This window comes from Drosophila serrata, unplaced genomic scaffold (genome assembly GCF_035046125.1).
Source record: "Drosophila serrata isolate PLE 108 unplaced genomic scaffold, ASM3504612v1 contig_240, whole genome shotgun sequence".
NCBI classification, from domain to species: domain Eukaryota; kingdom Metazoa; phylum Arthropoda; class Insecta; order Diptera; family Drosophilidae; genus Drosophila; species Drosophila serrata.
The window spans coordinates 4,428,543-4,440,170 of NW_028257138.1; the positions used below are offsets into that span (position 1 = coordinate 4,428,543).

At 44.6% G+C, this 11,628-nt stretch overlaps 2 protein-coding genes across 2 annotated transcripts; one reads left to right on the plus strand and one right to left on the minus strand.

Annotated features, from left to right (window-relative positions):
- Positions 1–28: 28 nt before the first annotated feature.
- On the plus strand, positions 29–10,273 carry Mcr (macroglobulin complement-related). The gene is made up of 7 exons (XM_020943305.2): positions 29–212; positions 3,792–4,668; positions 4,740–8,484; positions 8,551–8,744; positions 8,809–8,983; positions 9,044–9,149; positions 9,210–10,273. Exons 2-7 carry the CDS (start codon positions 3,809–3,811, stop codon positions 9,419–9,421), a joined length of 5,292 nt encoding a protein of 1,763 aa, XP_020798964.2. The 5' UTR covers positions 29–212; positions 3,792–3,808; the 3' UTR covers positions 9,422–10,273.
- A 172-nt stretch (positions 10,274–10,445) lies between these two features.
- Positions 10,446–11,585, minus strand: Trf (TATA-box binding protein-related factor). The gene is made up of 2 exons (XM_020943497.2): positions 11,338–11,585; positions 10,446–11,275 (listed from the first exon to the last, which is right to left on the minus strand). Exons 1-2 carry the CDS (start codon positions 11,490–11,492, stop codon positions 10,756–10,758), a joined length of 675 nt encoding a protein of 224 aa, XP_020799156.1. The 5' UTR covers positions 11,493–11,585; the 3' UTR covers positions 10,446–10,755.
- Between the last annotated feature and the right edge of the window lie 43 nt (positions 11,586–11,628).

Genomic DNA, 11,628 nt, shown 5'->3' on the forward strand with positions numbered 1-11,628 from the left:
CAACATACTGCCACACTGCGTCAAAGTATTTTCAGACCACTCGCCGAACGGTATCACTAATAAGTCATCAAGCGGGTGTGGATCGGTTTTGTGTTGTTTAATTTTCTTCGAATATTTCTGTTGCCGAGTTAGTTTTATTTACCATTTATTTCTTACAAACAATGCGCGTGGCCTGGTGAACAGCGTAAAAGGATTGCATTTGAGATAGCGAGGTAAGTGAGCTGCCGCAGGAGCTGGCGACCCGCCCAAAAAGTTGTGTGTTTGGTGGTGTCTCAGAAATGCCCAAGCTCTGCTTACGCGCCGTGTTATTGTTGCTGTTGGCACATGGGCGTTGACCGAAAATTTAACAAGTGCTCCCAAAAAAAGTTTGTTTTAACTATTTACTATTCAGTGTTGGGATAGATGGCCTAAAGTTGGGAGAAAAGCGGCCAAGTCCTTGCAAAACCCTTTGACTCTTAAAGTACATGGAAATGGCAGGAAGAGGGAAAAGAGTGTTTGAAGCCACCTGCTGCCCAATTGGATTCCGGCGTCCTATCCTTCTTTTTTCGTTACTTTCCGACTCAAATTTCAGCAGCAGTTGCTCTTGTTCGCGCCCCGAATTGTCCTTTCTGCCATTTCAATTGCACTCTTGCCCTCTCGCAACTTATTTTCGAATGGGTCTTCGTCTTCTCGGCTAATTAATGCCCACTTTACATGGCCGTGTCCGTCGTGTGAGTGTGTATGTGTGCACTTGTGGGTGTGTGCGTCCGAAGGGTGGATTACAAGTCGCGGTAGAAATTATTACGAGTTCTCTTCGCGCTCAGTATTTGTTTTCACTGGACCTGGACAGACACGCGGGATAGGTGTACCCCTATCTCGGGCAGGCCAGTAACTTCTGCTGCTTCAGTGCACAGAATATTTCACTCACACATGTACAGTGGTGGCTAAGAATATAGGTTTTAGAAATCGTATAAAAAAGCAATTAGAAGCTATGAATGTGTCCCGAAGAATTCGTTTTGAGATATTTAAAAAAATATATCCCAAAAATATCTATAATATTTTCCAAGAATATAAAATGGGAGCCCTTAAAATTTGTTTTTAAAATGATTAAAATAAAGTGTTCTATTATATTTCCCGCAGCTGTACCTATGGTCAGGTAGCAGCCGTTTCATTCGCGTGCTCTGTTCAGTTCAGTTCCAGTGTGTTACCTTTCCTTGCCGGTAAATGCATTTCAAATGCACACACTCCCTCCGTTCTACAATTTCATTTCACCTCCAGTTCCTATCCTATATTTATGGCTTTGTGAAGGAGACGCAGAAGAGTCAGTGCTTCATTGTACTGCCGGTGGTCGGTCCCTGTCCCTTTTTTGTATGGTTTTACCTCAAACTGTTGACTTTTTACCTACGCTCGGCAGTCAATACAAAGTAATGGTAGGGATAGGGATACGGCTCGGGAGGTTTTTGAGGTCCTTGCTCGATTGTCTTCCGTCCCACTGCTGATTGTGTTCCGATAAGACAAAGTTTCAAAATTATGCACATTTTTTAAGAAGGAAATTATTTAAAAACAAGAGAGGAAGCGAACCTCGGCACGCCGAAGTTTATATACCCTTGCAGAATGAATTTCAATCACTAGGAATTTAAATTATTAATATTTATGTTACAAAACAATGAAGTAATGCATGCTCGCTCTCATCATTCACCTATACATTTTATATTTACAAATAAACATTCACAATTTTGCATTTTTATCTATTTTAACTATCGTTTGTATGGCAGCTATATATTATTTTCGTCCGATTTTAATAAAAATTTACACAAAATTCTAGATTAATATATTATATATATATATTAAATTTGATGAAAATCTGTTGAAAACTATAAAAGTTATAATATTTCTTTTCCTAACGTTTTCCTATTGTTCCTACCGTAGCTATATATCTGTATATATAGTCCACCGATTCGCCATGCTCCGATTTATATACTAGTAAAATTATATAGAAGAATAAGTCCATAGTTTCGATCAAACGGCTTAAATTTGTTCCAAAACACATCTTGTACATGTGAACTTATGATTCCCAACTTGTTCTAACATCCCCGAAACGAAGTGACTGCTGCCGGCCAAGTATCAGAAATGTGTTGTGTTACAAAAGTTGCAAGTCATTGTTTATTAGTGTTCAAAGTTAATAACTGATCATACATACCTACTGGTCATAGATACTTACTCATCATAGTTGCTTACTGATCATATATAGTTACTGGTCATAGATACTTACTCATCATAGTTACTTACTGGACATATATATTTGCTGTTCAGTGTTACTTACTAGTCATAGATACTTAATGTTCATAGTTAATCATCATATTATATGATTCCCAACTTGTTCTAACATCCCCGGAACGAAGTGACTGCTGACGGCCAAGTATCAGAAATGTGTTGTGTTACAAAAGTTGCAAGTCATTGTTTATTAGTGTTTAAAGTTAATAACTGATCATACTTAATGGTCATAGATACTTACTCATCATAGTTACTAACTGGTCTTAGATACTTACTGATCAGAGTTACTTACTGGTCATAGATACTTAATGTTAATAGTTAATCATCATATCATATGATTCCCAACTTGTTCTAACATCCCCGGAACGAAGTGACTGCTGCCGGCCAAGTATCAGAAATGTGTTGTGTTACAAAAGTTGCAAGTCATTGTTTATTTGTGTTCAAAGTTAATAACTGATCATATATAGTTACTGGTCATAGATACTTACTCATCATAGTTACTTACTGGTCATAGATACTTACTGATCAGAGTTACTAACTGGTCATAGTTAATTAGTCAGTCATATATACTTACAGTTCATAGTTACTTACTGGTCAGTTATATCATATAGTATTCCGATTTGCATAATTAGATTAACTAGATTAATAGATAATGGCAACATTAATAATGATAGCGAAACGAGAAGTGTTTACAATGAAATAAACATAAACATAAACATAAACATTTCATTGCCTGAAATTTAGAATGTAAATATATATACTTCTGATCCGAGTGGTTTCTAAATCAGACGAATTCATAATCTCTTCCAAATCAACAATAAATAACGCAAGCATTAAAAAGATTTTAAGGAGTGAAAAACACCACAGTGTTCCCAAATCCCTGCCATCCAAGACTAATTGCGTTGCCCACTTGAATGACATCTTACTTAATGTTTGACATAGTTTCAATGCTGCCGCAAGAACTCCCTCAAACAACGTTCATTGCTCCTGCCAGATCGAGTCCATAGGGTCTATTAATACCGATGTCGGCGCCCCCATTAACGACTTGTTCGCAGCACGCGGAAATCAACCAACCAACGAAAGACACAAACAATCCTCGAACATGATCTGTGGCCCATTATTTGGTCAGTAGGGTGTGTCGATTGCTGCATATATGCAGAAAATCTGAAAAACCATTTGGGCGGAAAGCTATTTATGACCGAATATTGTTGCCTATTGGATTTATTATAGTAATTTTATTTTTGTAATTTATTTATAAAATTGATTAAAAACCAATTCACACATAGTTTGATTTTGACTATGTATTTATTCTCATCTTAAAAATATATATATCACAACCACTTATGAGAAAAATGAGAACAAGGCTTCTAGTTTCGAAAAAAAAAAACCCAGCCACCCTAATGAAAAGGAATCAAGAACTACACACCGAGCACCCAAATCAGATTCCTCTATTTATAGTATACATAGTGTATGTGAGATGAATGCAGTCACTTTTAGCACTTCTTATTCATTCACTTCTTGACTTCTCATCCGCACAGCAAGCCAAGCAGCAACGATGTGGCACTTGCTGCGAGCCCTGCTCGTGATAGCCGCCGTTTTGGATGCACTGCAACCGGCGGTCGGCCAGAGCGACACGTACTACAACATTAACCCGAATCAGCAACAGCAGCAGCAGAATCCCCAGCAACCTCTCCTGCCCAACCAGCAATGGGGCAACATAAACAATCCCCAGACCAATCAATATGGCATTAATAGTCTGAATAATCAGCAATCGAATCCCAACGATCGTCCGCCCTACAGGACGGATTCGGGAGGAAGCTTCAACGATCTAACCGGCCAGGATGAGTATGGCAAGCGAAACGGATATCTGGACAACGAGGAGCCGAGCTTGACCAGGGGAAAGTCATCGTATAATGTCAAGGCCACCTTTCTGGAGTCGCTGCACTCGAGGGAGCCCACCTACTTCATTGTGGCCTCGCGAATGGTCAGGCCGGGTCTAATCTATCAGGTTTCGGTGTCCATTCTTCAAGCACAATATCCCATAACCGTGCATGCCAGTATCTCCTGCGATGGCGTCCAAATCAGCGGTGACTCCAAGGATGTCAAGGAGGGAGTGCCAGAGACATTGCTTATGAGGATTCCACCCACCAGTGTGACTGGAAACTATAGGCTGCGAGTGGAGGGCTTCTACCAGAATGTCTTTGGTGGCCTGGCTTTCCTCAACGAGACCAGACTGGACTTCTCCCAGCGTTCTATGACTATCTTTGTGCAAACGGATAAGCCTCTTTACATGCAGGGAGAGACTGTGAGGTTTAGGACCATTCCTATCACCACAGAGCTGAAGGGATTTGATAATCCCGTGGATGTGTATATGCTGGATCCCAATAGGCACATTCTAAAGCGTTGGCTTTCGCGGTGAGTTTCATATTATCACTGATAGTTAAAGACGAATTCATTATACTTAACATTATTTATTACATTTCCAGTCAATCCAATTTGGGTTCCGTTTCCCTGGAGTACAAGCTCTCCGATCAGCCTACCTTTGGCGAGTGGACCATCCGTGTTATTGCTCAGGGCCAACAGGAGGAAAGCCACTTCACCGTGGAGGAATACTACCAGACACGCTTCGAGGTGAACGTAACCATGCCCGCCTACTTCTTCACAACCGATCCGTACATCTATGGCCGTGTGATGGCCAACTTTACGAGTGGCCTACCCGTCAGGGGTAATCTCACGCTCAAGGCCACGATCCGTCCGATTGGTTACTTTAGCAACCAAGTGCTCAATGAGAAATATCGCCTGGGACGTTCGCCTCTGGAGCAGGCCAATCGATACAACGAGCGCTGGCGCTACAATAATCCCAACCAGAATCCCCAAGTGCAGTACAATGTGCCAGGCCAGCTACCGCAGGACGGAGCGGATCTCTCACAGGATATTCTGTACAGGAATCAGTATGTGGTAGAGCGTCACTACCAGTTCGATGAGGAGTGGCCATTCTGGGTGCGTAAGCCCGAGTATCAGGACACCTATGAAGCCTGGACGGGAACCTATAGGAAAACCCTGCCCTTCCTGCGGTACTTCAACGGAACTTTCGACTTCAAGTGGCCACTGCGGGAGCTGGAAGTGCTGGTGCCCCATCTGGCCAATTCGGAGATTCTGATCACGGCTACCGTAGGCGAGAAGTTCTACGATGAGATCATCAGCGGTTACTCCGTGGCCAGAGTGTACAACTCCAGCCTGAGGGTGTCTTTCCTGGGAGAGTCCCCGCAGGTTTTCAAGCCCGCCATGCCGTTCACCACTTACTTGGCGGTGGAATACCATGACGGTTCACCAATCGATCCAAACCTGCTGCGCCAGGGGCTAATGGAGGTCAGTGGCTTTGTGGAAAGCCGCAGTGGCGGCAGGAGAGACTGGCCCGCTCAGCGGTTGCAGATGTCGCAGCAGAGTGACGGCATCTGGGAGGTAAAGATCGATATTAGGAACGACTTAAACCTGGACGATAGGCCACAATCAAGGGATTTCTTGAATGGCATCCAGAACATGCGATTGCAGGCGAACTTTGTGGATCCACGTGGTGAACGCATACAAACGGAGCTCCTCCTAGTGTCCCACTACTCCCCCAGGAATCAGCACATAAAGGTCACAACCAGCACAGAGAAGCCGGTGGTTGGGGAATACATAATTTTCCACATTCGGACGAATTTCTACCTTGAGGAGTTCAATTATCTCATCATGTCCAAGGGCGTTATACTGGTGAACGATCGCGAGACCATTACGGAAGGCATCAAGACCATAGCTGTGGTGCTTAGCTCTGAAATGGCACCGGTGGCCACTCTGGTTGTGTGGAAGATTAACCAGCAAGGCCAAGTAGTAGCCGATTCCCTCACATTCCCCGTCAACGGCATCTCGAGAAACAACTTCACTGTGTACATCAACAATCGAAAAGCACGCACGGGCGAGAAGGTTGAAGTAGCCATCTTTGGCGAGCCCGGCTCTTACGTGGGTCTCTCTGGCATCGACAGTGCCTTCTACACGATGCAGGCGGGCAATGAACTCACCTACGCCAAGATCATCACCAAGATGTCGAACTTTGACGAGCAGACCAATGGGACCTACAAGCACATCTGGTACTCGCACGAGGGCAATCCGGACGAGCTGGTGTACTTCCCCGCCTCCTCCTTCGGCATAGACGCGAATCGCACCTTCGAGTACAGCGGCCTGATAGTCTTCACAGATGGTTATGTGCCCCGCAGGCAGGACACGTGTAACCGCACCCTCGGCTACGGTGAGTGCTTGAGCGGGCGCTGCTATCGACTGGAAAAGCAGTGCGACGGGCTGTTCGACTGCGACGATGGAACAGACGAGATCGGTTGCCATGTGAGGAACGACACGGAGCTATTGAACTACAGAAAGTACAGATTCAATCGCGTTCTACGCCACTACGAGAACGTTTGGCTCTGGCGGGATGTGAACATCGGGCCACACGGTCGATACATCTTCAATGTGGATGTGCCAGATCGCCCAGCATACTGGATGGTGAGTGCCTTCAGCGTCAGTCCCTCCAAGGGCTTCGGTATGATCAACAAAGCTCTGGAGTATGTTGGCGTGCAGCCCTTCTTTATCAATGTGGAGATGCCGGAGGCCTGCAGGCAGGGCGAGCAAGTGGGCATCCGTGTGACGGTATTCAACTACATGACCACGCCCATCGAGGCCACGGTGGTGCTTCACGGCAGTCCAGACTACAAGTTCGTGCACGTGGAGGAGGATGGCATCGTGAGATCCTACAATCCCAGGACTAGTTTCGGCGAACATCAGTTCTTCATCTACCTAGAGGCCCAAGGTACGACGGTGGTCTATGTGCCCGTAGTGCCGCAGAGGTTGGGTGATGTGGACGTAACCCTGCATGTAGCCACTCTCCTGGGAACAGACACCATTATCCGGCGGCTTCATGTGGAGTCGGATGGCTTGCCGCAGTACCGCCACCAGTCCGTTCTTCTTGATCTCTCGAATCGTGCCTATGTTCTGGAGTACATGCACGTGAATGTGACGCAGACACCGGAGATTCCCTACCAGGTGGATCGGTACTTTGTCTATGGCTCTAACAGAGCCAGGATATCCGTGGTGGGCGATGTGGTGGGTCCCATATTCCCCACGATGCCCGTGAATGCCAGCTCGCTGTTGTACCTGCCAATGGAGTCTGGAGAGCAGAACGCCTTCAGCTTCGCCGCGAATCTCTACACCATCATGTATATGCGCTTGATCAACCAGCGGAACAAAACGTTGGAAAAGAATGCCTTCTACCACATGAATATTGGATACCAGCGCCAATTGAGCTTTATGCGACAGGACGGCAGTTTCTCGCTCTTCCGCTCCGATTGGAACAACTCGGATTCGTCTGTCTGGCTAACCAGCTACTGCCTGCGCGTCTTCCAGGAGGCCAGCTTCTACGAGTGGGAGAACTTTATCTGGATCGATGCCACCATCATTGAGAAGAACATGCGCTGGCTCCTGCAGCACCAGACGCCACAGGGATCTTTCTACGAGGTCACATGGTTGCCGGACAGAAAGATGAACCGCACCAACTTCGACAAGAACATCACCCTTACCTCGCACGTACTCATCACCTTGGCAACTGTGAAGGATATATCCGGCACCCTGGGATCTCGAGTGGCATTGGCCACACAAAGAGCGGTGGCCTACATCGAGAGGAATATGGACTTCCTGAAGCGCCAAGCGGAGGCTTATGATGTGGCCATTACAGCATATGCCCTGCAGCTCTGCAATTCACCAATCGCCGAGGAGGTATTTTCCATTCTACGACGACAGGCGAGAACCATCGGTGACTTTATGTACTGGGGTAATCAGGAGATTCCACAACCGCCGCGCAAGCTGGAGAATCAAAAATGGTTCTCTCTTCCTCGCCTCCCATACGAGTACGATTCGCTGAACATCGAGACCACTGCCTATGCCCTATTGGTGTATGTGGCGCGTCGTGAGTTCTTCGTAGATCCCATCGTGCGGTGGCTGAACTCGCAACGTTTGAACGATGGCGGATGGGCTTCCACCCAGGATACCAGTGCGGCCCTGAAGGCACTTGTGGAGTACACCGTGCGTTCGAGATTGCGCGAGGTGTCCTCGCTGACAGTGGAAATCGAGGCTTCCTCGCAGGGTGGAAAAACCCAGACACTGCACATCGATGACACTAATCTGGCCAAGCTTCAGAGCATCGAGGTGAGAATCACAACTATCTTAGATAAAAGTATATAGATTTCTTATTGCCAACCTTATATTTTGCAGATTCCTGATGCCTGGGGCACCATCAAGGTACAAGCCAAGGGCGCTGGCTATGCCATTCTTCAGATGCATGTCCAGTACAATGTGGACATTGAGAAATTCCAGACCAAGCCACCAGTGCCAGCCTTTGGCCTGCACACCAAGGCCATCTTCCATGGCAGGAATCAGTCGCACATTTCCTACGTGGCCTGCCAAAAGTAAGTTATCCTGGATCCCTGAAAAATTGTACAAATATTAATAATATGTTCTTGTCTTTTTTAGCTGGATAAACAGCAATGAATCGGAGCGATCGGGCATGGCCGTTTTGGATGTGGCCATACCCACTGGCTATTGGATACAGCAGCAAAAATTGGACAGTTATGTGCTAAGCAATCGCGTGCGGAACCTGAGAAGGGCTCGCTATCTGGAGCGCAAGATTGTCTTCTATTTTGACTACGTAAGATCAATGTGATTCTTGTAAGAACCTCTTATTTTACTGGATTTTCTATTTTAACAGCTTGATCGGGAAGATATCTGCGTAAACTTTACCATAGAACGATGGTTCCCAGTGGCCAATATGTCTCGCTATTTGCCAGTACGCGTCTACGATTACTATGCGCCTGGTAAGACTACTGTTTTATCTTTTATATATAAATATTAATCCGTTAAAAATGTAATTACAGAGCGCTTCAACGAATCTATATTCGATGCTTTGCCCACTTATTTGCTGAACATCTGCGAGGTGTGCGGCAGCTCCCAGTGCCCGTACTGTTCCATCTACAACATGGGCTGGCGCGCCTCCATGTCCATGTCCCTGCTGTTCTTCAGCGTGTTCATCTACCTGCTGCGGAGTCGTACGCATCTGGTCCTAAACATGTTGCAACTGCTCACATAGGAAAGATAGAAGGAAATTCACACAAAGTCACCGCCCACGAAACACAATTCTAGGATCTTTAGTGTTTTTTATGTTCATCTATTGCGTGTTTAATTTTTGTGTTTTTGATTTTATAGCTTTGAGTTGTAGATTTTTTTTAGTTTGCCAACGAAATTGCATTCCGTCCAAAAATGCTGGTCAACATTTTGGTTTTTTTTTTCTTAGTTTTTGTCGCTAGACCCGCGCTGTATGATCAAGAATATGTACAAAGCAGCAGTTGAACGAGAATTAATTTGTATTTGAATTGCTGCACCAAGCAGACCACATGATGTAGCCACCTAATATGTATTTTGTAAGTCAGATGGAAAGAAGAAGCATACTATGCCCTATCATAGAGCGGGTATGAGAGAAACGAATCAACAAACAAACAATGTGTCTTTCACAAAATGCCTTTAATAGATTTTAGAAATCGTTAGCAAATGTGTCTTGCATATCGAATGAAAATTTATACCTACTCTATATACTTATATTCTCTCTTGATTAATTTTAAACAAAGAGAAGCTCGAGAAACGTTGAATGAACCGTCCAATCTATTTATGCAACTGAAATGAATCTGCATAGTCTGTAAGTTTTATACGTATTTTACCCTCTACGTCCTTCTCCACACGATCCACAAATAGTTTGTATATTCTGCATATAAATCACACATAGCCATGTACATGAAGCTGGAGAGAATCGAGTATTTACGCTCGTCTGTATTTAACTCAGAATCCGTCCCCTCGTTTACCATAAGAATCGAATCTCTTTATGAAGGTAACTTGTGTTTTTCTCTTGTAACGAACGAAACGTGAAAATAAACTAAAGTAATGTTTATGTCTGGTGTTTTTATTGCAGCTCGCAACATATTCTTAACTGAATTTAAGTTATTAAGATTTAGTGCTTTCAATCCCATTAGCACTGAGTCAATGGATGATGATGTTTCTAACGAGCTGCGTGCTTAAATGCATTATAACAATGAAGCTCTGGTTTTAATAAAACAAAATGGTTATAAATGCATTGGAAGCTTTTAATATTTCATATAATGGGTATTATAAAACGCTTAATTTTATATACATAATAGATAAATGGGGCGAAACAGTCTAAAATTCATGTATATGCAAAATATTATAATATTTTTGTGTAAACTCTTGATTCTTTAAAAAATCATTGGATTTAATAATTAGAAAACTAAGTGTAATAGCTGTCTTTAAAAAAAATTAAACATTTATGTCCGTATTTTTACGCATATAAATAATCAAGTTGTTCGCAAAACACCTAAACTAATTTAACAAAACTAAAGTATACAACAAATCTTCCTACGTTTTGCGAAAACTAAGCAGAATGGGCGAGATGGCCTCCAGGCAGTCCATTATGTCCTTGCGCGACTTGGCCCCCGTGAAGACGACCTTGCCGTTGACGAAGATTAGGAGCACGACACGAGGTTTGACCATGCGATAGATGAGGCCGGGAAACATCTCAGGTTCGTAAGAACTGAACTGGCCGTGTACCTGATTGAGGTTCTCCAGGCGGATGGGGAAACGTAAGTCCACCGTGGCCACAATGTTCTGCAGCTTGTAGTCCATGAATTTCACTGGGAAACCCAGCTTTTGCAGGATTCGGGCGAACTTTCGGGAGCCAATATCAGCCTCGATCTCGTTGCGTGCACCAGTGCAGATGATCTTACCCGTCCGGAAGATTAGAGCAGTGCAGCGGGGGGCGTGCATTCGCATGATCACGCCCCGAAAGCGCTTGGGCGAATACTCTGAGTTCCTGGTCCGAGAGTTGATCGCCTTGAGGTCCAGTTCGCAGTTCACCGAGAACGTGGCCACGATATTCCTGCAAATTATTAGCAAATTTGTTCAATTTCATTTGCGAATTCAATGATGTCGTCAACTAACTGCAGTCGAATCTCGTGCTGGGCGTCCTTGGGTTCCACCAGTGCAACCGGCTGCTGCGGCTGCAAAGCGGCGTGCGGGTTGAGAACGGCATTGCTGGTTGCCGCAGCATTGTCCCTATCTCGTTCAGCGTCCGCTATTTTAAAGTGGAATTGCATGGCCGAAAATTATAAACAAATCAGCACGCGAAGTGAACAGTGTGGCCCTACGAAATTCTAAAAACAGTTGATTGCCGGTTCGACAATGCAGTATTTTTAATGCGTTAGGGCTTTTTTAAATGCACTGAAAAAAATA

What these genes read in the sequence shown, in the direction of transcription:
- Mcr (XM_020943305.2), top strand. Translation starts at nt 3,809, where the DNA reads ATGTGGCACTTGCTGCGAGCCCTGCTCGTGATAGCCGCCGTTTTGGAT. An exon ending in TCCTACGTGGCCTGCCAAAA is followed by an intron (nt 8,745 to 8,808) that starts GTAAGTTATCCT and finishes TGTCTTTTTTAG; the next exon opens with CTGGATAAACAGCAATGAAT. An exon ending in CTACGATTACTATGCGCCTG is followed by an intron (nt 9,150 to 9,209) that starts GTAAGACTACTG and finishes ATGTAATTACAG; the next exon opens with AGCGCTTCAACGAATCTATA.
- Trf (XM_020943497.2), bottom strand. Translation starts at nt 11,492, where the DNA reads ATGCAATTCCACTTTAAAATAGCGGACGCTGAACGAGATAGGGACAAT. An exon ending in CAGCACGAGATTCGACTGCA is followed by an intron (nt 11,276 to 11,337) that starts GTTAGTTGACGA and finishes AATAATTTGCAG; the next exon opens with GAATATCGTGGCCACGTTCT.